We start from the raw sequence: 26,260 nt of genomic DNA on the forward strand, positions 1-26,260 counted from the left end.
TGTACGTGCACATCATCTGGTTACTTCTTTTTTTTTCCCCCCCAACCGAAATTCCATTGTTGTTACAAGAAATAATTTGTTAGCCATATACCATAATGGTATGTGGTATTATTCAGGATACTGTCAGAGAAGATGACAGACAACCTTACAAAATTTAGTGCTTAGAATCATAGACTATCCCAGGTTGTAAGGAACCCACAAGAATCACTGAAGTACAACTCCTTGGGGTCTATTTCGGTTTTCTTTAGTTAGTTGGGGTTTTTTTGTACTTTACAAGCATTTCTTGGGATAATTTTGCATACTGAGCACTTAACGTTTGGAAAATAGAAAAAAATTTACAGTGTTACGTACATTTTAAAAATGTACAGGTATTCATTAGCTGTAATGAAAAGTTGTAAGTAACAAAATGTCTTCTTTTTTTGTTTTAAAAGTGTAGGAATGTTAATCAGTTTGTGGATACATAAACAATTTTTTTTTGTATCCATACTGGGCAACTAGCTCCAGCCAGGGCCAACAGTTGTGCCTTCTCTCCTAGCCCCTGCTATAGTTTCTTTGCATCCCAGAACATACAGGAATGTAAAGAGTTTTGCCATCTCTTACAAAAATCAAGGAAGATCTCTTTACTGGAGTGGTGTAAAGTGAGGTGCTCTGTAAAAACATGTCTCTATTATATAATAGACTATTAAACTGATAAGCTAAAGTTGAAAGGTTCCTAAATGATCTCAGGATGCCAGGAACTTTGACTGAAATGCTGTATTATCTGGTATTACTCTTAGCTGCAGTAGGAATAACTAGGATAGTGCTGAATGGCTCTCGTCAGCAATTACAGTATTGATTTTTAAGCTTGTATCATAACTTTCTAGTTAAGCATATCAAAACATTCGAATTTTTTAGTGGCCTGTAACAGAGATAGTGTTTGAACTTACTCTTGGTACTTAATACTTCATCTTATTCTTGGTATTTAATATTTTGGGTTGTTGCAAAAGTAAGTATAATTCTTTGCTATTGTTTACTTGGAAGACATCCACTTAAAATGTTTCAGGTTTGCAGTGCAGTGAATTTTATATCTTTTTTGTCCTACCTCCAGTGTTTCCTTCCACTCTCATGAAGTCTTGATCAGTTAAGGGGAAATCCAAACTGCACTTAGGGCACTTGACACCTCCTTTATGTACCTTGAGGCTCCTGAGCAGCCCGTTTTTGCATTGCATGCTTTATGACTTGGTCTCTGCCTCAGAGCATTTGCAACCTACATCAGATAGAGGTGAAAGGATTTTGTTCAAAGCCACTTTGGGAACCTTTGTCAAAGCCAGAGGTTAAATTAGTTACATTTGTTGCTTGTCTTTCTGGAAGATGGTCACAGGGTTAATAGTCTAGTTTACAATTTTCTTTTTTTCCAGTCTTGCATCTTAAGTGCAAGATCACAGCACACAGGAAAACAGTTTCTCATGGTCTGTATGAACACTGAATCTCTGTGCTTAAGTTAGACTTTCTAACAAATTGGAATTTTTTTTTGTAAAATAGCTTTGGATTATGTATGAAATAACTTTTAATCATTGGTTATGTCATGATTTAGCAATACGTTCTATGTAACTGTCTGAAAAGGGATGAAAGGACACTTTCTGGTGTGAGATTCAGTGCTGTATGTTACAGATCTCCACAGTGAAAAAGCTTTCAGGCTTATACACAACAGTATGTGATACGTTTGTGATCAAATAGAAGTCTAAAGCGTATATACTAGATGTCTTCATCCCATACTGGGCACATTCTGAGAACACAGCATTGTGGCATACTATATCCCAGTGATTTTTTATCTGAAGTATATTCTTTATGATCTTGTTGAAGTTACAATTTAAGGTTTTACACAAAGATGCCATCTCTGGACATCTCTCACTGTTACATAGGCAAGCAGAGCGGGGTTTTTTAATTGTAAATAGAATAACCCACTTTAAGCATAGTAAAAAATGTTGCTGCTTTTGCAAAGAATGTGGCACTTAAAAATGAATTTAATCTGCCTAGCTGCTCTCTCATCTTGGTTGTTACATTAGTGCTTGCATTTCAGTTTGGGCAGGCAGACTGATTTAGTATGAAACTGTCATGCTAAGTCAGATTGTCTTTCTGCTTGAGGACAAAGCTTAAGCACACTTCTTGGAGGTTTTTTTTATTGTACTTTACAAGCATTTACAAGGGAATTATCATTCCCATTTACAAGGGAATTATCAAATAAAGAGTGCTAGCGTCCCCTTCCTAGCTGAATATTTTATTTTTACCAGTTTCTTTCACCTTTGCACTAACATAATTTGACATCAGTTGTCAGAAGTTGTCCTGAGTCACTCATTTTCCCAAGACTGAGGGACACTTCCTCATTGCTTCTGTATGCACTGAGTGAACAGATGAGATTTTTACCTGATGAATTGGCCCATTTCTTTATCCAAAGTGCTTCAGTTCAATACCAGAAATGTAAATATGCAAAGTAATAATAGAAAAGTCTGCAGTGTACTCGGTGGTATATTTCTGTTGGTGTATGTGGCTGAAGCCAGCTAAGCTGGTCTCAGGCTGTGTCTCTAGGTTTACTTGTCTTTTTTTAGATTGCATAACTGTCTCCTCAGGAAATACACTTCTGAATTGATGGTTATGAAAAGCCTTTTAAAGGAAATGTGTAAAGGATTCGTTTCAAAATTCTTTCAGATAAGTGCTTTGGATAATGAATTGTAGCTGCGATTCCATTAGAAATGGAAGTAATTGACTCTCACTGGGCTAACTAGAATTCAGTTTGTGATGTGAACTGAAATACAGTGATTTAAAGAAGAAAAGTACTTGGTGGTGACTTAAAGCCATTCATTCCCCGAAGGAAAAAGTGTGCATGTTAACACAAACAGGAAATCTGTGAGGCCACTTCAGAGGTGTGTTGTGTCCTGTATAGACAGTGCAGACACACTGCTGTGTGCTAGGGGCGAACAGATCCCTTGGCCAGATGTGACCTCTGTGGTCATTACAACTCAATAATGCAGGTGGATTGGGTTTGCTGAAAGAGTAAGCATATGCCACTTTGCTCAGCTGTATCTAATTTTTCTCTTCCCAACATCTCATGTAAATACCTCTGTGTGGGAATTCTGTAAGACTAGCATTTTTATCCAATTTGTTAATAATATAGCCAAGTTTTATATGCCGATTAAATTTAGGGATATTGCTTTATTTTGGTATATGTTCATGAGTTCAACAATATGGAGATAGATCTTGTTTATATATTGAATATTTAGAGCTTTTTAGATATTCCATATATGTGTTTCTCAGAATAAGTATTATTTCTGTTCTTGGCGACCTGAAGGTTTGTATTAGTCTCAAATCTTATATTCATGTATCCATTCTAAATGTAACCAAATTATTTGCCACTAATAGAGTAGATATAGATAGATTTCATGCGTGCACATGTGGCTGTGTTCTTTTGCTTTGACTTCCTAAACCCTGGTAGGCTGCAAGAAAATTTAAATACACTTGGGGCAGATCAGCACCTGGAAAGAAATGTTGTTAGAAGGAGAAAACAAAGATAAGGGATTGCTGGATTGCTTATTAAGGAAATGCTTGGTGCTTTCTAGAAACATACAGGAAAAGTTTCAATCTGCTTTCTCTCATCTCATGCAAAAATGAGATTGGTAGAATTTCTATTCAGAAGCATTGGTTTCTCTGTTACGTGTCTGGGAATAAGTTCAGCCAAGGATGATGTGGCTGTAGAAGAGTCTATGTTGTTGGAAATGCATATGTCAAGGTTGGCAGGTGGTGGTGGGATATGCCCATACAGATTCCAAAGGGCTACATTCTTGGATTAGCCAGTTACTTTTTCCAGTACCTTGAAAGAAGTTAAGGTTTCCACATGCATAAGAATATTTTGTGTATGTGTAACCTAAGTTTTTGATTGAACTGATCATTTTACCAGTAAAACTCAGTTTAGGAATTCTTAAAGTATTCTTTGTCTTCACTGACGTTCCTTCATAAACAGAAAAAAAGGGTAACTTAAAAAAAAAAAGAAAATGCTCAAGTGAATACAAGGACAGATACTGTAACACTGAAATCAGCTGATTCATAGCAGATCATACTGATATAACTGTTGACACAGTTACGAAAGCACCAACTCCAAATAAACTGTGGATTTCCTTTCTTGCTATGTTTTTTTTTCCCCTTGTGATAAAAAAGTACTTAAGTTTCACTGAAAAATATTTTTATTAGAATGGCTCTTGATTCCATGTGACGGGAGATCTTGAAAGCATTGAATTTACCATGTTGCATCATAGGTGGAAAACGAATTTGATTTTATTCTTTTTTAACTACCAGTTTAGTGAACAATACATTACTTTTGTATCACTAGTGTTTCTCTAATGTCTATTAACTGCTTGAATTCTTGTATCTGCTCTAATTACTTGTGATAGGGCTTTTTCTTCATTTTTTGAACAGCTGGGAATTGCAGGTAAAAGCAGGTAGTACTGTCTGTTAGTATTTTTCAACATTGTTGAACAGAATTTCATTTTTAGTTGCATGTAATTTGCTAAAATGGAAAATTTAATTCCAAGTTATATTTTAGCTACCTTCAGCTTTTATATGGAAACTCTTTGCAAGCATATTATTTTTTTTTAATAAGAAGTGACACTTGATGGTGTTTTTCCACTCTACTAGAAGAAAAACTCTAGCTGCTTTCTTTTAGAAAAATTCATGTGTCCCTTTCAGAAGGGATCTGAGGCAGATAATCTTCATTCAGTATGTCTTCTGTTAGTCATGTCAAGGTATATTTTATTTTAGCAAAGTTAATAACCTTTGAATTAGGTTTAAAGGCTCATATAGAGAATGGATAGACTTTTGCCCTTAAAAGTATCAGAGATGTTGTACTGAATGCGTTTTAGCACAGTCTGGAATGAGCAGAGCTTTTTTTCCAGTCTCAGTAAGCAGATGCTTCAGACCAGGGCTGGGACCAAGAACTTGAGCACAGAAAAGCATTTTCAGCCCCAGTTTGGTTTTTGTAATCTGTGTAGGAGAATTGGCAACTCGTCCACTTTTTTTTTTTTTGCACCTAATAAGCAAAGTGTAAAAGGGCATGAAAATAGAGAAGTGCTGGAACTTTGGAACTGGAGTTGAGCCTTGTGGAGAAAGGATCTTTTTCAGTGTCAGGATGGGCTGTGAGACTAAGAATGGTCACACCCCATCCTGACATTGAGAACTGCGGTGTTTAATTCTTGGTGAATAGTAAGTAAAATCATGTGTGACAGGATGGGGTGAAGGAGACAATTGGAACATGAACAAAGGCTGTCCCATACTTGGCGTATCTATGTTAAATATAGGACATGTTAAATAGAGAAGGATTTGGTCCATTCATTTGTCCTGGCATATTTATTCTGATCTCTGAGTGAATTGGGATAGTGTGCTGATGGAAACTATGTCTAGGATTTGTGCTTCCTTCTTTCCAGAACTCAGAACAGTGTGCACTGATGAAAGCTGGGGAAACGTCCTGTAGTGGTTTTCTGGTGGCATTTGTTCTATGGTTCCTATACAGTACAATCCAATAATCACTTAAATGTCATTTTCACAGGCAGTCAGACTTTGACATATCCCAGATGGTCATTAAAAAGAAATCTGATCTGCAACTACAAATGTAGCCTATTGAGGCAGTGTTTTGAATATGCAAAGATGTAAAAAAAAGAGGGAAAATCTGAAAAATCAAGTTCTAAATGTGCTAAACCCCTCTGCATGTTTAATTCCTAATCTGGCCTGAATTTTTCATTGCATAGGTGAAAAAAATACTGCATCCCTGAGATGCTGTAGAACTGAATGAAATGCAATTGAATATATTATGAAGATTGCTGCAGAAAACTATGTTTTAAAAATGGAATCATACTTCCCATCAGGGATTTTGACTAATGAGCGAGAGGATAAAATGTGTAGACCCACAAAGAGCGCATCAAAGAAAGAACACAGGATGGTGAATGATCTTTGTCAGCATTATTAACTTGTGTGAGTCTAGTGAAAAAACTCATGTGTGCTTTCTGAGACTGAACCACAGGAAAACCTACCTACAGCACAGAGCTTCATTAAGGTTGCATGGAAAACATTGCTTCTAAGACTTCCAAATTTGAGGTATTTGCTTTTCAAAATGAAAGCTAATTTTCCTGTGCAAATTGTAAGTAAATAACATAGTGCTTAAACTTACTCAGCAGGAATTATATTTTACTTAGCTTATTAATATTGAGAAATAAAAGACAAGAGGGAGTGAAGCTAAATGTGCAAAGCTTAGACAGCTTACCTGTCTAAATCTTACCTTCATGCAGTGATAACAATTTTATCTGTATTCTAGAAAGGCTGTTGTCTAAAACACTTTTATAAGCTTTGAAGAAAATAATGTCAGTCTGAAATACTAAACGATATTGAAATAGCATAGGTGTCACAGAAAAAAACCCCAACATAAAATGAAGTCAATAGTGTTTGAAAAGAAGCACTGGCTTGTGAGTTTTGCTTCATTCTCATAAATACTGTGTGGTTTAGTCTGTATTTTAATGGAACATACAAGATAAAGGAATGATGAACAGGAAGGGGAAATTGAGTGTTTCTAGTAATTCTCAATATTCTATGAAAATACTTGTCATGTTTGCTGAAAAACCCATTCGTTTTTCCTGTGACGAGCCAGATATGAACTTATTCAATGTTTAGAAAAGGGCTCAGAGATAGTAGCAGTGTATTGCAACCTTACTGCAGGCATAGCAGTCCCAACACTCAGTTTAGGATTTTGTCATTGACACTGATGCAGTGAGAGTGCAGTTCATTTTGAGTGTAGTTCGTTTTGGCCTTGAGTGTAGTTCATTAATTATTCTGGAAACCTACAAGCTGTTTAGCTGCATGCTATAATGTGGTTCACTGTCCTTGCATGAAAGGCTACTACACGAATTTACAAAACTTAGAGGAGGAATAGTAGTAGGGTCCTAGATTAATTTTTTTTTAAGCTTGTAATTCAAGAAGAAATCTTTGACAATCTTCTGAGCAGACACATTGTAACCCCGTGAGTGTGGGAAGGAGATGCATGGGTTTAGGGTAATGAGACTTCGTCTGTGTTGAGGGAATATTGATGGTCCTCAGAGAAGGTCTTGCATTCTGGGACAGAATTGCTTCCTTATACTACTACTCTTCCTCAAGTTATTTCACCTGTTATATTATTTAGATGAGTAATGACATTTCAGAATTCCTCAGATCAAAAATTAATTCTTATTCTGAGTCATGGAGCTAGTTATTTAAAAACCTTGTATGTTTTGTCCGCACACTCAAATTATGCTGCTTTACAATTCAGTTTGAAGAAAGCAAGACAATTTCCCCAAGAAAACAAATGTTCATATTGGTGTGCATTGGTTTTGTATGGTTTAATATAAACTTGACACCGGGTCAGTTGTCTCTTTACTATTGTTATGTAATTTCAATTTCAAGAAGGAGGGAAAAAAGCCCACAAATACCAGACCCCGAAGTGTTGTGAAATTTGCTGTATCAAACATGACTGGCTGCCCCAGTGATGCCATCAGCAGAGGGAGCAGCGCGTAGGCAGGCTTGGCTTAGGCTGAACCAGGACTTGGAGTGCTGCTGCCAGTGGTGGAGTTGCAACAGCGGGTGAAAAGTCTCCAAGCAAGCTAATGTAGACTTTGCTTAAGAATCATTAACTAAATCCCTGTTTTCGTGGAAGCTTCAGCTGGAGTCACGTGATGTGATGCAAACCAAGATCATCACCTATCAGTGCAAACATATGGCAAAGTCTGCCCATGTTGTTACTTATCTCAGGGCGTGCAGGGGGGCTGGGACATTTCAAGCAAAGCCTATTGGTGAGGGAGTTTCTGTATGAGCTTTCTTAAAGAAGCACTTCCTTTTTACCAGTAATTCTGCGTGGGAATGTATACCAAGCAGTTTCCTCTAAGAGACCAGAAGGTTTACATAGTTGTTCTGCTTCTATGAGAAGAAATGCTGCTACAACATTCTGTTATGGCTGTAATTTTTGCGTCTACCTGTATTGTGTAAAGTTAGTTTTCTGCTTTCTGAGATGCATAACTCAGAAAAGGATGTTCTTGAAGATGACTCAAATAGAAGTGATGTTGCTGCCCATGAAAAGGTTCCTTCTGGAATCTTGGTGAGTTTGACAGACTTACTGCTAAATATATAAAAATTGGCTGCCTATATTTAATAGTATGTGGAATACTTTAATTAGGCATTCAACAGACTTACTGTGTTTCCCGTTATTGTTCCATAGCTGCTCTGTGCAGTACTAGGAGCAATCCTAAACCCCTAATTAAAATCTTTACTTGGGAACAAAGATGTTTTTGTTGAATAGACCTGATGCTACAGTGGTCCTGTTTGGCAGGATCATTTTTTCCCCCAGTTTTCTCAGGGTACAAAATACAAACTAGCAATACACTTGCTAAAGATTTCCTCTGCTTAAGGAAAGCTTCTGCCTCATAAACTTATATGTATGAAAATATAAGCAAAATGAGATAAACTGAGGTAAACTGCTGCTCTGCATGTTTTTTTTATTTTGTTCTACCTAATCTCTTGAAACAAGTACAATGTCTTTGCTGTTTACATCATGTGGCATTAGACATACTTTAATCCTCCAAATGTATCTCAAAAGAAATGGGATGTATGAATATCTACTCTCCTGTAAGCTAAGATCTACTTTTAAGTAACTTTTTTTGCAGTGACAGTTAAAATTCATGCCCTCTAAAGCTGTAACTCTCTAGAGCAATCTGATAGCTTGCCTTTGAGTAACTTGCACTTTTCTTTTTCTCTTGTTGAACTAGACACTTGTAGTATGCATGTTCATATGAGTCCACTTGTATAAAAGGTGTTTGCTTTAAGAACAAAAAAAATGCAGTTTACCATTAGTAAAGTGGTTCTCCATGTGCACAGAAAACACCTCTTGTGGACAGACTTTTGATTATATCTTGCACCTGTATATGGATATTACTGGATAACAAAAAAAAAAGTTAAAACATGTTGGTCTAGTGGCAGCCAAAATAACATCTTTCTTAATGTTACAGAGATATAATTCCTACCCACAAAACCTCCTGCTCAGGTTATGCGAATGTAAGCATTTTCTGGTAACGAGTTTTGAAAATTTGTCTGTCTGTCATATCGAGCATATTAGTTACTCTGAGGTGGAGCACTGTTTAATCATAATTTCTGAGAGCCATTGCTGTAACATGAGGAAGACAAACAGTATATTCAGGGTTAATTTTAGTTGAACTGATTTGAGTATTTTATAAGTGGAGGCACAGAATTTTAGTTACTGAACTTCTGAAGTAGATATTTTTCTTATTTTGTTTTTACTTTTGTGCCCTCTCACAAAAAGAAAGTTCAAAAACCAAAGCAGTTTCAGTTTCTACTTTTGGCAGTGCAATGGCTTCTTGCCAGAAAAAAAATTATTTTCATGATATGACAGAGATATTCTTTCTCTCATTCCAATTACAGTTGCAGTTAGCTTAGTGGTAGTAATATATTCAGCTGTAAAAATTTTTGCAAACTAGGTAGTATTGCATCAATATTCAAAAATCAGTCTCTCTGCAGCCTCAGAAGTCACAAAAAATGTTTCTACTTTGATACCTCAGGTATTCATAGCCTTTGAATATGCTATCTGAGAAGAGTAAGCAGTAGTGAGCTGCATTAACCTCAGTTTTTATGCAGAGTTCCAGAGTTTCACTGCATCAGGCAATGTACAGATTCTGGATATCAAAAGAAATAAAAGCTAAGCAGTATCGTGAAATATTACTGCATTGCCTTTCTTAGCTTGTCTTTTCCATCCAGCTTTTGTCCCGAATTGCAAACCTGGAAATCAGCATGCTTTTTAGGCTCTTATAGGAGGTTATGAAGGCATACTGCTCTCTGCTTTCAAGGCAATGATGTTTAATAAATATTTACTAAGCATGAAATAGAGCATGTTATTAAGGAAATACTTTGTCTTACTGGTTGTTCTGTGATTGGGATAGTTCTATTGCATTTGCAAGAATTAACACAATGACATTTCATACTGTGCCTCTCTCTCTGTACTGTCTGCCACAAGTTTTCCAACAATACACAGTAAAAGTTAAGGAAAACAAACAAAAACGCCAAGCAAAACCCAAACCCAATCCTAACCCCCAGATTTTAAAAATCTCCCAGCTGGGGTTCTACTGACATTTGAGATAAAATGACATGTTTCTCGGGTATATAGTGACACTTCATTTCTATTTGATCATTTTCTTGCTAATGTTTGAACCTTTTTATATAACATGTTTATCTTGCAAAGTCAACCATTACGTTAAAAGCTGAGCTGCAGCCTGGTAAGCAATAAACTGCATTAGTTTATTACCTTGATCTAATTTGGTTTACTTGCAATGTGCAAAACAACATTTACATTAAGACTTGGATCATAAAAAGCTACTTTGCTTATAAGCAATGTTTTTAATACTCAGTAGGTACAAAAGTTCATAACTTTTTCACATGTTAGGGTGAACCAGCTATGAACTTTCAAATCTAAGAGGTTATTCAGTTTATGTATGTTCATAAAAGTGGCTGTGCTGTGAGCTACAGCAATGAAACCGATACCTCTAGAAGAGATAACATTGCTACAGGATATTCTTGCTACAGGGAAGCAAGAGTATATGTAAAATGAGTGAATGCTTTGGTCTTGTGTGGGTTGTGTGATGAATTTATATGGTCAAGTTAGCATGTGTAGAGAAAAACTAAATTATTTATCATGTGAACTCAGTTCTTAGCAGAAGGTGGGAAATTTTGGTCTTCTAGGAAGTCACTACTTAGAGAGAATTCCTTGCTAATAACCACTTCTCAAGTCCTGTTCACTGAAATAAATTCATGGAATGGAGACCCTGTTAAAGATTTTTGTTCCTGATTGTGTCAAACATTTCTTGTAACAAACGCAGTCTCCTTCGTGACACAAAGTCGCCTTTTCTTTCTAAGCTGATACCATAGACTGCCCTTGGAAGTGACCAAGGTAGAGCCATGAATGATAATGATTATGTGTTAAAGATTTTTTTCTTTCATGAGATTGAGTTTAAACATGACTGTCATATTCGGGGAAGACTAATTGCGTCAACAGGAAAGCAGAGATACTGTAACCTCTCTGTCTTGAGTTACAGTTTCATGAGATGCGGCAATTACCTCACTTGTCAAAAAGATGTTCAATTCCCTGCCTCTTTTTTTTTTTTTTTTTCCTAGCTCTCTGGTGCTGCTCAGTGCCTCATGACTCAGGTGTTTGTCGTGTTTTGCTTAGTGAGCTAATCTAACTTACCAGCAACCCACTGAAACAAACAACAACCAGAAATGGTAGACTTTTGCCAGCTGTGTCAGTGAGCTAAAATCGGCTCACTAAGAGGGTCAGATGAGGAAAGGTTGAAGTGAGACTTTCTCTCTTTAGCAAAAGTGAGCTAATTGCTTCACTATCAAGCAGTCAGTTTTATAGTTATATGTGAAGCTACTTACAGATGAAATTGAGTTAATGACTAATGTTAGGAGTCCATCCTCCTGATCTCATTACTCACTCAATGACAGTCTGTTCTTTTTGTCTTCATCAACCATGTTGTACAAAGGCTACAGGAAAAAATTCTCTAGCATGTTAAGTAGCATAGTAATTCTGTGGATAATTTCAAGACAGTTTTAAATCTGTATTGGAAACCCCCCACCTTCCTTTATACTTGTGATGAGGAAGGAATTATTTAAAAAAAATGTTAATGTGATTTGGTAATGTATGAGAAGCCTGAGATGGAGAAAAATATTTCCATAGTTGCTCTAAGTGTGAAAGTAGTTTCAGATTTCTTGCCTGTTTACAATTTTATCGGTATATAGATGCCACAAAAGTAGCCCCCTTTTCAGTGAGTGTGAGATACCCTGTGTTACTGTAAGGAAGACTTTGGAGGATCAAAAGAGAAATAATTGATTAATTATCTAGACAGTGAAAGCAGTATCAGTAGGAAGAGCTCTTGTAATGCAGTACAGTTTTGTTTAGAGGTATTAAGAAAAGTCCTAAACCTTGTTCAACAACTAATAAAAACAGAAATGCAAATAGAAAAAAAATTCATTGTAGATTTTTTTCTAGAAATAATATTCCCCCCCCCAATTTTTTTTTTTTTTTTTTTTTTTTTTTTTTAATGATTTAGGCTCTTTTGTGTGTTCAGTGTTGTGGGTTTTGCTTGTTGGCCGTGGCTCTTTGTTCTCCTAAATATCCTTAACTTTAGAAGCTACAGTTGCTTGGATGTTTTTGAAATGAGCTTGTAACAAGCAGACTTGTGGGTGGGAGGCTGGAGATGGTGGAATGAGGAAGGGTTTAACTTAGGTTTCTATCAAAACATTTTCACAGTTTTCCCTCCTCTTTCTGTTAAAGCTCAGATGTTCTGAGAAATCTTTGGACCTTCATTTCTTATTTGCAGTCATAGTTCAAATTGTATTCTTAGTCTGAAAGACTTGCAGTCATTCAGAATTCATTCATTTACTTAAGTATTTTTAATAAATTAGACAGAATTTTGGATAAGTGATTCTGTGCTCTTGTTCATCCTGTTTGACTGTAGCATAATCTTCTTAATGTATCTCTTTCCTTCCATTGCATACTTGGGTAATTTCTCTCAGGTGACTCAGCCATTTTTGAAATACAGATGTGTAAAGGAAGAGTTCCATGCAGTATGCGCTACATAGCTTCTCCCCACTTCTAAGATTTTTTTTGCATCGTTATGTACAGTTATCTTCATTTTCAATAGAGGATCAGCTGTATTAAACAGGCAGTCCTCCAGAGAATGAATTTTTCTTTTTAGCTTATCCAAGTTACTAAGTATCACTTAAATCTAGGCTTTGAGGTCTAAAAATGACAAGCTTCAAAATTTTGTTTAAAGTATTTAGTTAGTCATAGATTCAAGTTGATAAAGCATTAAGAATAGGTTTTATAACTCTGGAGACTTTTACTGATACAAGGATTGCCTCAAAGTTCTGTTGATTCTTGAAAATATTTGTGTAAATCTTATTGCAATAGTTTGAGTAATTGATAAATGACATTGCACATCTGTTTAAATGTTTTTTAAAAGTTCATTTCAAAAAACCTTGCATGTATTTGAAATTTACTTTTTTTTTTTTTTCTTTCTTTCTCTCCCTTAGTCTCAGACTATGAACTACGTAGGGCAACTTGCAGGACAAGTCCTGGTTACTGTGAAGGAGCTGTACAAAGGCATTAATCAGGCAACCCTTTCGGGATGCATCGATGTCATTGTGGTCCGGCAGCAGGATGGGACGTACCAATGTTCCCCTTTCCATGTCCGATTTGGGAAGCTTGGTGTATTGCGCTCTAAAGAAAAAGTGGTAAGTTCAGAAAGTGGGTCAAAACAAAGTTTTGAGTACCAGTGCATTCCTTTTTTCCCCTCTTCCTTCCTTCCACAGCTCCCCACATTCCCGGTTAGCAGGCCGGTTTAGTCCAGAGCAGTTGCTCATAGATGCTGTACAGGGTGGTAGATTCAGACTGCAAAACAGAACTTCTTGTGGTAATCTAAGGACTCTGCAAAAATACTGTGGAAGAAGAGCTTTGACAGCTCTGGACCTATGCAAAAAGACTAATACAAATGTATAGACTTCACAGTTTTAAAATGTTTACATGAAGCTATTTATTTACTTATCCAAGTAGGCTGGGGAAGAAATGCTTAATGCTATTTAACTGATCCCAGATGTAAGCAACTCTTTTTGGAATGTGTGAAGGACAGACAAGAGCGTATGTTAAGTGTTGGTGACCTGTTACAAATATCGCTCCTTGTTAGCTGTGTTCAAGGCTGATTTGCAGTAGAAAATGCAGTTATTAATATCCACAAGCAAATGAAAACTGAGACTGAAGCTTCATTTCTGTGTGGGTGTGTTTGAAAGAGAACCTGGTACAATTTCCTGTCCAGCCATTCTGAGATGGTGGTGCTACCCGAGCAGATTGTCCTGCCATCCCCTTTCCATAGGCTTTGTTAATTGTGTTCAGAAAGTGAGTTGGGTTGGGTTGGCTGGAAGATGGAGCTGTTGTGGGGGGACTTTACTGTCAGTTAGGAATACTGTGTATGGCCTGTTGGTGTGCTACCAAAATATGGATTGTTTTAAACAGTAATAAACCCTCAGGATTATATTCTGCTTTTTTAAGGAGGTAATGGTTATTGCAGGAAGCTACACCTCTCTTCATATTTTCATTGTGAAAAGAGAATAAAGTGAAACTAAAAGAGCAGTTAGGTCAGGTAATTTTTTTGTTAAAAGTCAGTAGTTAGAGTTACATGCATTAGAGTTGTGTTTGTCATAGTGACACAGGTGAGTAGCAGGTTTTGTGTTGAGTTTATTTTTTGTTTGATTTCTCATGTGTGTTTATTTTAACAAGCATGCTGATGACAAAGAATTTTTAACCTTAACAGTTTTGTAACAGATTACATTACAGTTTTCAACAGGGTACAGAAGAGGTAGTATAGCTGTACTTTTTCTGACCTCTAGGCGAGCGAGATAGGCTTACAACAGGAATGGTCTGAAACTTGAGTTTGTTAAATGTCTTTAATTACACTTCTGAGTAGCTGAACCAAATTTGAGAGGTTTTCAGTTTCTGGGTACCTCTAAAAAGCTGTTGAATAGTGGAAACATCTACTCTTGATACCTGTTGTACTAGACTGTCAGCATAATTCTCAGCTTTTGCTTGTGTGGATGACTGCTGCTCCTTGTTTCTTCCATCCTGGGAGTTACTGTTCACACAGTTCTCTGAATAGTCAGTTGAGTGTTTGTTACTGCATTGTGGATGCATTTTTCTCTGGCATGTTATGAGGCCAAGATCAATTGGTAGTCCCAAGTTGTGTAGGAACACAAAGTATGCGTATCTGTGCTTCAACTTCACGTATATATTGAGGTGTCCAGAAACCAGTGTGAGATATCGGTGCTAAAACTAGAGATGTTTGTATGTCTAAACTTGCACATAGAAAAGGTGAGGTTTTATAAACTCATGTTGCTGAATTGGAAATGCAAGAAATTATTTTAAAAATAAGCAGTAGTGAAATATATATGATTTTCAGATCAAAATCAGTCAGTTATTGTGGGGGAAAAAGAAAAGTGGTTATCTTAAGCATTTGGGTATAGTCCCCATGCATGTTTGGTTATTTACCTAATTTATCTCCTATGACTGGGTTTTCTTGGCTAAAAAGTACTTTTTTAGGATAATAAAAACATTATTCTCTGAAAAAACCACTATGGTTGCAGAAGGGTTGTGGTCCTATGTCATACCCCCATAAACTCATGAGCATTCTGCAACACTAACTGGAGTCACAGAAATAATTGTGGCAAGTCTCTTACCACTTTCAGACAAAGCCTGCCTCCAGGAGGCTTTCAGGTGAAAATTCTGGTATTCAGGATTCAGATTCATACAACTCCAGTTCAGACTGAGATTTAAACATCTGAACAGTCTCAGTCATTCTTCCATGAAATAAAGACTAGATCAATAATTCTTTGAACAAGATTGAGTCTTTATATAAGTTTATTTTTTTCTTATTTTTCTTGTGGTTGTTCGGCTCTCTGCCAGGAGCATGACGTATTTTGCAGGTGAACAAACTAAAGACCATTATGACAGACTTGCATCAGAAAGAGAGAGGAGAAAGGGACGCCATTATACGGTGAAACAAAGTTTACACTCAGAGCTAAGTGGACCGTGAGGTCAGAGCTTTCCCCATGATGAATTATTTACAATAAATTGTCTCTTTCCACAGATTGATATAGAAATTAATGGCGATGCTGTTGATCTTCATATGAAACTGGGTGACAATGGAGAAGCTTTCTTTGTGCAAGAAACTGAGGAGGAAAATGTAAGGGCTTTGTGCTTCTTGATGGCTACAATGTAGTATTAACAGAGTAATGGGTTAAAAATGCTTCATACAGTGTTGTCAATGTCCTCACTTCTGTGAAAGCTAGATTTTCTGTAACTGAATCTTAATGTCTCTTTCATATGTTGCCAAGACGTTTGATGCTTTGTACAATTTTGCTGCCAGTAATAATAAAGTAACTAATTACTTTTATTAATTAGAGCATTATTTGGAAAGTGTGTTGAAGTATTTTTTATTTTGTTTTAGTTAATTCATTCTTGTTGAATGCAGTTACACTGGTTGTGGTGTCTTACGATAATTTTTGCCTTGCGTCCGTATAGGTTGTGCCTGTAGTAATAAAGGTAGTCTATTTTTGGGGCATATTTTTTATTTGCCTTACAAATTTTAGCCCAGTTTTTCATAATTTTATTTATGAAACTTTCACCAGGTAACTGTACCTTCTTTGACTTGAGAATTTATTTCCCAAGAATCTCTTGCAGCTGGAAGCTGATGAGGCTCTGAAAAACAGGAATAATGGTTCATTTTTACTCTGATTTCCTAAGGATATGGGAGCTATGTAATCACAGTATTGGTCAGTCCTGAGCATTGCTTCTGATCACTTTTGAATCTGTTGGCATTTTTCAGCAAGTCTGGAGGAAAGAAGATCTCAGTACAACCTTCCAAAAGGTTTAATGAAAATAGAAGAGAGAGGAAAAAAATGGTCTCAGTAAAGTAAAAGATAAAGTGTTAATTGCCTCTTGGAATCAGTCTTTCAAGGAAATGAGATTGATCCAGTTTTTAGTTTAGGGTGCTGCTTGTTTACTGTGAGGGATCAGAGGAAGCTCTCATCTTGAAAGGAGTTAAATACAGTTTAAAGTGGAAGGCAAAAATAAGCATTAAGACCCCAAATGATAACTTGGGGTCAGGATTCATAGGCAAAAATAAGCATTAAGACCCCAAATGATAACTTGGGGTCAGGATTCATAAGCAGAAGGAAGGTTGGGTTCTGTGTCAGTGTACACCATGATTAAAATAAAAACTGAAAGCAGTTTTTTATAGATCTAGACCGTGTCAGACATTGATGGGAACTGATCAGTCCTACGACTTTCGGAAAGCAGGGGTGATAACCACTGCCTTTGTCCCCAGTACAACATTTTAAGGGAGCTGTTGCACTTGCATAGTACATTTTGATTTATAACAAGAGTGTCTTGTCTGTGTCTAATGTGTTCTTGAAAGCTGGTAGTTCATGCTGAAAATATAGATCAAGTTTGCTACAAAGCAAAACTGAGTTATTTTTACTGCTTTTAGGCATTTTTCTTTTCCTGCAACTGACCAACACCTGTTTGTTTGCCTCTTGAAGCTATGCTTAAGGGATAAGTCATAAATCTCTCATTGATTTTTCTTTTTTTTCCCTTGGGGGGGATTCAGAATGGTCCTTTAAGGGATCAGTCTTCGCATTTTTCACATCTTGACATTCACAAGTAATACCACTCACCTCAATAATGTAAATCAAGACAAATTTTCAGCCAGTTTTCTTTTAACCTTTTTACGTGATTTATTTATTTGTTTGTTTGTTCTTGATTATTTATCACTAATGGTGTAGAATATTAACTTTAGTTTAGGTGCTAGCATTTTATTTCAAGGTTTTCACAATGCAAAATCTGTGTATCATCACCGTTGTATAAGGCAGTATTTTGTTCTCCTTTCTCTACTTCACTCTACTTTACAACCAGTGGAACAAAATCTGTTCTCTTAACTGTTAATCTGTTCTGTAACTCTTAACTCAATGAAAAATTTCAATTTAGTGTTAAATAGCAGATAAGACTTTGAACACATCAAAAGTAATATCAGTGCTCTGGCTGTGTTTCATCAGTGTTTCTGACTAATCTTCTGTACAATAGTCCAGTAAAATAACAGACATCTTGTAATTACTTCTATTCTCTACCATAAAATTGAGTTCCATAACTTTTTCTCTTCATTATGCAAATTCTTCTGCTTTTGTTCCACCTTGTCTTTGTCCCTTCACAGTGTGTTTCTTTCAGACTAGGTGTCAATGTCTTTTCACTTTCTTGTTATGATGTAAATAAACCTCAGGCAGTCCATAGCTAAAGCTTTTCCCTTAAAGGACAGTGGGTTGTAATTAGTTGAGGGTTGGTTGTTTGTATGTTGGTTTTAATGTGGGTAAATTATAGTTGAGTTTTTCTTTTTGAAAGATACTTTAGATAAATAATGTCTGACATGTATGACATGACTGAAGGCACCTTCACCAATTTTGTGGGTAACAGTGAACTGGGAGGAGAGGTGGGCAGGTCAGAAAAAGAGGCACCACAGAGAGGCAGCTTGGCAGGCTGGGAGACTGGACCAACAAGATCTGCACAAGGTTTAACCAAGGTACACGTGCAGTGTCTCATAAGGGTTGGAAGTGCAGGGTGGCACACACAGCAGTGCAGGCTGGGATCTGACTGCATGAGATGCATCTCTGCATCCCCTGGCCAGCAGCATGCCCTGGCTGCAGTCAAGGCAAATGTGTCCCAGGCAGCATCAGCAATAGCACAGCCAGCACATGGAGGGATGTGGGGTTGTCCTGCTCAGCCTGGTGTATGTTAGATCAGATCTGGAACACAGTTCTGGTCTCCCCAGTTCAGGAGAGACGTGGAAAATTGGAGAGAGCCTGGTAGAGGGCTGGAGAAATTGAAATAGGAAGAAAAGTTGCTGGAACTTGTTCTGTTGAGCCTAGCGAGGATTCAGGGGAATCTAACCACAGTCTTGCAGTAGAGGTTGTTGTAGAACAGACAGAGACTCTCTTCACAAGGCTGCCTAATGATAAAATGGGGCGAAGGGCACAGGTGAAAATATCAGCTAGTTATAAGGAAAATCCTTCTGTACAAAAGCAATATAGGACAGGAATAGGTTGCCTAGAGAAGTGATAGACTCCCTACCTAGAAATACTCAACCTTTGGCTTGACAAGGCCCTGGATGACCTAACCCGAGGCCCTGCTTTTGACAGAAGATTGAACCAGATGGTGTCCAGATGTCCCTTTCAACTTTTGCCTTCCCATGAATCTGTTTCAAAATAAACAGAAGGGGATTTAATTAGCCTTTTTTTATTAACACATGTAATAAGCATGGAACTGGCATGCTCGGGGCAGAAAACTCCAAAAACATTCCACCGACTGGGTATTTGCTTTGCTGGCAAAATCAGTTGTTTGTGTCTGAAGCTGTAAGAGTACTAACATGCATTTTTCTGAACTTCTTGTAATCACTCTAGTGAACTTGGTTCCTTTCTGGATATCAGCTTCATACCATTGGGCTTCTGTATGGCTTTGTGTCTAAATATAGGTACAAGGGTTAATCTGTAGCTGACAACTATACTGTCAAAACAAAGTGGAAAAAAATAGCTTTTTCTTTTTTTAATTTTTTTTCCTTAGGAAAAAGTTCCTGCTTATTTGGCAACATCTCCAATACCCACTGAAGATCAGTTTTTTAAAGACACTGACAATCATTTGAAATCAGGTGAAAATGAGAGGCCATGTGCAAACTCAGAAATTCCACACTCTGCAGAAACAGAGACTGTATTTACCCCAGGTTCTGTGAAAAAGAAAAAAAGAAGAAGAAAGAAATACAAACAAGATAGCAGGAAAGAAGATCAGATCTCTTCTGCTGGGACTGAAGAGATTTTTGAAATGGAAATAAGCTCAGATGATGAGAAAAGTGTACAGCCCCTTAGGTAAGCTCTTAGGTAGTTGCTGTTTTCCCTGTTACCACTGAACATTTAAAAGGTGATATGTTCATTTCCTGTATGCAGGTGTTGCATAAGTGTTGGTAGGCTCTGTCTAGGCCTTTCCTCAAGCAAACAAACAAAACTCCAAACTGGTATCTTCCAAATCTTCACAGATTCACCTTAAAGCTGGGCCTTTTTTAATGAACAAGAAATGCAGTTAAGCCCATTGTAGTGAAGAAGTGTTGTTGTGATCTGTTGTGTGACTGAGAAAGTTTCAGTGTAATTTCTCTGATGAGGCAGAGTGATCTTCTGGTGTGTTTGGTAACTTCTAGGTAGGCTGCAGTGTGGAACGTGTGGTAGTACACCACATTTGAATTTGGCTTCTCTGTAACCTGACGTTTACTTTGGCAACTGAAAACTATATAAATGAATGTCCCTTCACATTAGTGAAGAGAATTCTTCATAAGTATATGAAGAAAAGAAAAAAAAACAGAGGAAAAAGAATTAGTCCTGTATTTTTGAAGTAAATAAATTCTTAGTAAAGTTTGTGCTAAAGTGGTAGCACATACTAACACACTGAAGAGATCTATAGGGTAGCAGGAAAGATTAAGGTTATAGATGAAAGCTATCAAGCATATGAATGCTTAAAATCCAGGAAAAACCTACCTGTCAGGACTTAGCTTTCAGAGAAAGCTAGGTGTTTCACTGGACAGCATTGTTATTAAATACAATACTGTCTGAATAAATTCAAGTTCAGGTCTGGGAATTGCAAGAATGTTTTGGTGTAAGAGAATAAAATATAACTGAAAAAACTCCCTCAGTATGGATCTTCAAAGGAGTCTCAAATTTAGTAAGTACCAACCAAAAAAGTTAGTGCAACAGAAAAACATGAATCTGTTATTATACCTATGATCAGTAAAACGCAACAAACAAAATTTGGATTTTAAAATGTTTTTTAGAGCGTCTGTGGCTTTCTTAGTTCATATGCTTTATTTTATTAGTGTTATATTTATGTCAATGAATTGTCATTTAGGTATTCACTGCTCTGTTTAAGTCTGGGAATTGGCATGTTGTTTGGTTTGAGATTTTTATCTTTTTTTTCAGTTTAAGAAAAGGGAGACTTTTACTCAGTCTTTAGTGTGCAGTTATTAAGACAACAATAAACTTGTCATAGTGAAACCATCAAAAATAAAAACAACCGTCAAGTACAGGAAGAGAAAACATAACTGGATAATTGTTTATTCTTTATTTAACGTCTCATTACAAAGGCATGAAGTATTTAGAAATGTCATGTTAATAAGGGCTGCTTTCATCCAGTGTTTAGGATTCAAATTGCTGTTCTAGCAATCATCTTACTTTGACTAGAGAGGAATAAAAAAATGGTGTGTTTGACGGAAATGTCGAATGTTTAGTCATAACTGAACATACCATGGTGTTTTCATCAAGTTTACTCTGGTTTTATTTTTTGTACCCTTTAGAATGAAAGTTTGGCAAGGTTTTTTATTTGTAAACTTTATTTTTTTTAACATGAATAAGCAGAAACAGCAGTAGAAATACATCGTCAGACAGTGTTGTAAAGTGAAAGGAAGATGATTTTGTAAAAGAATGTGTTTTCTTGTGAGCAGCAAGTAAATGCAGGACAGAAACAAAAATACATTGTAATGGTGAAGGCCCACAGACAGTAGGTTTGTGGCTCTGTGTCACTTAGTGAAGTTTATATACTCTCATTCCAGTGGGCTGGCTACCAGGGCAGGAAATAAAATGCCTTGCAATAGGCATGTACTTGTTCTCTTCCCAGCTAAAAATATGATTGTGAAAAAGTGTTCATAAGTTTTCTTTTCAAACCCCGTGGGGATGTAAGTTGGTATCAGTAGGTTTGTTTGAGATTGTGTTTTGGTTGCCTGCTTTTGGGGGTTTTTTTACTTAAAAATGTGTGGCTCTGAAGAGGAGGAGGAAAGATAAGAAACTAGAAACTTAACTGTTATTAGACATAGCTTCAGATTTCAAAGTGAAACTAGGAAAGGAAAAGGGAGGCTGATGTTTTAACAGGAAGGTCAAAAATTCAGTCAGAGGTGCCAGTATGTAATGTCTTATCTCTTTGGTTTTTTATAAAGCAGAAAGCAAGCTGTTTCCTGTTTCTTGGGAAAATCTATTACCAAGTGTTTATCAGCTTTTTTCAAAATATGTCCTTTGTCTTTTCCAGCTGTGATTTAGATATGTTAGTAGTGCTGGACTTATATAAAATAATACCAGGAAGACTAAGATTACAGTATGTATAACTCAGAAATAGAGGGTATTATTTCTCCAGTGCTAAGGGTTTTAAAGGGTTAAAGTAGTTATCTGTCTCTGAAATATCATATGTTTATTTAGACTATATGTAAAGTGGACAACAGTGAGAAGAAGTGGAAGTACCGTTTATAAATCTTGCAAAATAAATAGCTTAGAATTGATAGTGCAGCTTGAAGTTACAAGTTGATGCATACTGATTTTCTCCTTGTATTTTCAATAATCTTCGACTGAGTTTGGATTTTTAACTTTTGTGTTTATCCACTTATCAGTTAAATTTGACTTTTTGGATCCTTTGTATGGACCCTTTTTGTTGCCGATTTCCAGTGAATAAAATCTGTTCATTTCCACCCATGTGTCATCTTGCCTCCCTCCCCACTGAAGTGAAAATATTGAGGACCTCTAATTTTTTTTGTGTTTACTTAGTTGTTCAATCATACTTTTTTCCTCTTTTGGAGATACTTAGTACTGCCTGCAAAGATGGTATGAAACATATTTCTGTCACGCTTAGCTTAGTTTATGAATACAAATGATGTACAGTCTCTGCAGTTCTCAAGTCAGGCGGCATCATCAGGTTTCATAAGAATGCTACTGCAGAATAAGAAGTGGAGCTACAAAGACATTTTTAGAGTTCAGCATTTACCATAATCTAGACTGTCTTCCAAATGAAAGACTTGTGCAAATGAAGTAGATCACTGTCGCTGCTTAGTGTATAATTGAGTAAGCATGTAAATTCTAAATATTTACACATTTGATGATAGCAAAATAATTTCATTCCTCCCTCCATAAGAGAAATGAACATTACCATTCCAAAACAAATCCAGTGCAACTGTGCACTGGAATAAAAATAGTGGGTTTTTTCATAATAATGGCTTAAAATAATTTCTATTGCATTTTGCACACAAATTCCAGGCATGTCTTCCTTGTATTCTTATCTACTGTATAGCCATGATGCCCTTGATCTAACCTCAAAACAAGTTAGTTGTATCCTGAGAATGGGTATTTATTCAGTTAAATTCAGAAAGCTGTAAAAAGATCTGAAGGTACTCTATGATGGTAATATTTCAAGGGGACTTCTGTGTAAAATAGGGTGTATGCCTGTTCAGTGGGTCTTACTGTTGGTTGGGTTTGGGTCTTTGATGTAGATACTGAGTAGACTTCCCACTGCAAAACAAACCCCACTGTTCAGAAAAGTGCAGTATTTTATGTCCTTGTTGTAGATGATGTTAATTTGTAAGCTCTTGGGTAAATTGTGATGCTAGTACCTACACCTGGTTTCTTACTGTTTTAATCTGTCAAATGTACATTGTCAGAAGTACGCTTTCTAATTTAACTTTCCCTGTGATTGTAAGATACACATAGTAAAGTTTATGTGTAAAAAATTCATGTTCATCTTTGTGTTTTGGTAATATTATTTGTCTCTGTAGAGCAATATCATTTACCACTAGAGTAGTATCATTTATGCTATTGTGATTTCTTCAGTATTAACTTGTAGGAGTAGTAGATTTTTAAATTTGCAATATTTTCAAGTATTAATAATAGTTTTAAAATACAGTCTAAGTTACATAAAGGTGTCTTTCAAACAACAAGTCCTTACTTTTGTTCTTAGATTTTTAATAACATCTATGTAATTTTTTTTACTGAATTAGTAATGCAAATTTCTTATAGCTGACTTTGTCTTATGTGTCTCTACAGAGGATCCTCAAATTCATCACCAAAGGGTGAAGAGCAAAAAGAATCTTTGATTTATCATTCGAAGGATCATTACCCCTTATCTGATGGAGACTGGTCCCCTCTGGAGAAGTAAGTCACTTTGTAATGTCATTGTCTGTATAGTGATGAATAATTGTAAAAAAAATTACTGTGCCTTTTTGTTCATTTTCCCCCTGATCTGTAAAACTATTAAACTTACACAACTTCTGTGATATCAAATACAGCATTTGATACTAATTTGAAACTTCAGGAACTTTACTAAATGTATTATTTTACTGTTAAAGAGAGGAAATACAGTTAATAAGCTTTCCTCAGGCTGAGAAGGGTATTGAAAATGAGTATGGTTCCCTGTGATTCACCCTATCATAAGCAATACTTGATCTGCCAGAACACGGAAGTGTTGAGTATGTAAGGTACATCTTGCTGTGTGAAGTAATCTGCATTGCTCAAGGTAAAGCTAGATCCTAAACTTGAATCATATTCCGCTTCAGAACAGGGGATTTGCTGGAGTTCTGGTATCTTTCATTGTCCAGAGATACTGAAATCAGCATCAGTTGACTGTGGATTCTTTAAAATGGCATAATACAGCTTGCCAGTCAGCTTTTGCTGTGACCAGGGCACTTCTGTTTGTACGTTCAAGTGCATTCTTCAGTTTCTGATGTTCATGCTATTCCTCTTGCATTCAGTTTGTAGATTTTTCAAGGCTCACACTTTGGGTTTCACCACTCTAACCTCAATCTCTGTATGCATAAGAAAGCGCTCTGTGCATATGTGGTAGTATTTACGGTAAATTTCATACTTTCCCTGAACCTTGGACATGCAGGAGAGGGCGTATATGTCTCACATAGCATGCTAAGTAGTATCTTGATTCATCTGAACTCTTTGGCAAGTGTCTAGTTTTACTGCTTTTCAGTTTGATGGAGGAATCTGCCTCATAGCAGATACATTCACAAAGTCGGTGAGGATTACTGGTCAGCCTTTTGTGATGGCCATTGTTGCTTGTTACCTTCTCCGTGCACAGGTGCATGTTCTTCTGTATCAACAGGTGGTGCAGAATAGAAGAGCTCAACTTCAGCCAGTATTTTTTGAAGTGTGTATGACCTCTCTGCTTGAGGTGTTTGCAGGGCTGTGGCCTCAGTGGAGTCAGAATGTACCATGCCATGTTTGGTGCCTGCTAATTCCCCCAGTGCATAGCTGGTTAATGAACAGAAGCAGTTGGACAGGAAATGCCATTATCATTCCTTTTCATGTTTTGGGCTGACAGCCACATCCTCAGTTACACTTAATGAGATGTAGTCTTCAAATGTTCCCCAAAGGTTTGTGGTTTGTGACTGAAAAGCAGTCACAGTGTTTGACCCTAAGGGTTGGTACATTGCTGTGTGGATTGTATCACCTAGATGACTGTAGCATGGAGGCTGATTCTTGTTTTCAGTTTATAAAACTCTGAGCTAATATAAACTAGTAGATTATATCTGGGAGAGATGATTCATGCATCTCTTCTCATTTATGTGTTTAGGGGCAAGTGTGCTGCAAGAACTTGTTTGTGCCTCATGTGAGGTACCTAGGTCTTTCAGTTTTGGGGTTGCTTTTTAACAAAAAGCTACCCAGTCCAGCTTGCAGTTCAACAGAGAAATTGGCAATTTTCCTTTCTGTCTTTGGGGAGGGCATTGGGTAGGGGATTCTCTCACAAGAGCCATCTAGAAGAAGAGAAATTTTGCTTTCTCCTAAGCCATCAAAGAAAGATTTTATCATGTAGCTATTGTATAGCAGAAGAGAAATGGGAAGTTTTAATAACCTCCTTTTTGGAGATCTGAAAAAGCTAACTAACTTGTAGTTCAGTTGGTTGTCATGCTCTTCAGAACCCTTGCAAGGAGCTTAAGAAAGAAAACAGACCAAGTCCTTTCCATAAGGACACTTCTGTTTGTCCGACTCACTATAATAAGATGTTATACCTGATGCCATCAGTGTTCCTCCTATTTTAACAAGCAATGTTGGCATGACTAGGGCACTATTACAAGTATGGGCCTTTTGGCTAAAGACTTCTGTCCAAGAGTGACAGTGGAGAACATATTTTGGGGGAAGTGGAACAGACCTAGGGTCCCAAAGCCCTGAAATACTCAATCTTTTGCAGGTACTGCTGAGTATTAAGAATTAGGCTTAGAAACAGGTTAATATTCTGCATGGCTTCCAGTTGACTTGTGGTGTAGGTGAAATAAGTTATTTGACATGTAGGGAAAGTTAGTTCATATTCTTCTTGAAAACAAAGATGTACATGTATTTTCATCAGTGTGTTACACTGCCCTTTTACCAGTACAGAAAATGTGATTTCTGTGTGACATTGTTAATGGAGTACTGAGGGGGGAAATAGCAGTTTTCTTTTTATGTCCATGGGTCATGAAGGCTGGAAGTTGACTGAAATGATGAATTACTACTGTAGAGATGTTTAAATGTCCTGCTGTCTTGGATTTTTGAGGTGTCATCTCAGAGCACCATGAGGGATTCTTACTGTTTGGGTTGTGATCTGTGTAGTGTCTATTGTGATCACAGTTTAGTCCTGTAGTTAGTTACAAAGCCTGAGTTCCTCAAACCTTCAGAAATTTTGATGTGTAGTACTGAATTAGGTAACTAATCTTTGCAGGAATTTTGTATGGAAAAAAAAAAATCCATAAATATCTGTAGGGAGTTACTTTAAAATTTTCAT

At 36.7% G+C, this 26,260-nt stretch overlaps 1 protein-coding gene across 5 annotated transcripts in view; it reads left to right on the forward strand.

The window, feature by feature from the left end:
• LPIN2 (lipin 2) overlaps nt 1-26,260 on the forward strand; it is a 45,088-nt gene that overhangs the window by 1,164 nt on the left and 17,664 nt on the right. For 2 of the 5 annotated variants that reach the window (XM_048289489.1, XM_048289493.1), the window contains exons 1-5: nt 7,834-8,140; nt 13,144-13,344; nt 15,747-15,842; nt 19,268-19,566; nt 23,542-23,649. In XM_048289489.1, coding sequence (XP_048145446.1) covers nt 8,054-8,140; nt 13,144-13,344; nt 15,747-15,842; nt 19,268-19,566; nt 23,542-23,649 — 791 coding nt within the window. In that variant the 5' untranslated portion in view covers nt 7,834-8,053. Of the gene's footprint in view, nt 1-7,832; nt 8,141-13,143; nt 13,345-15,746; nt 15,843-19,267; nt 19,567-23,541; nt 23,650-26,260 lie in introns of those variants that run through there. The other 3 variants (XM_048289491.1, XM_048289490.1, XM_048289492.1) reach the window with 2 other exon arrangements.

This window comes from Corvus hawaiiensis, chromosome 30 (assembly GCF_020740725.1).
Source record: "Corvus hawaiiensis isolate bCorHaw1 chromosome 30, bCorHaw1.pri.cur, whole genome shotgun sequence".
NCBI lineage: Eukaryota > Metazoa > Chordata > Aves > Passeriformes > Corvidae > Corvus > Corvus hawaiiensis.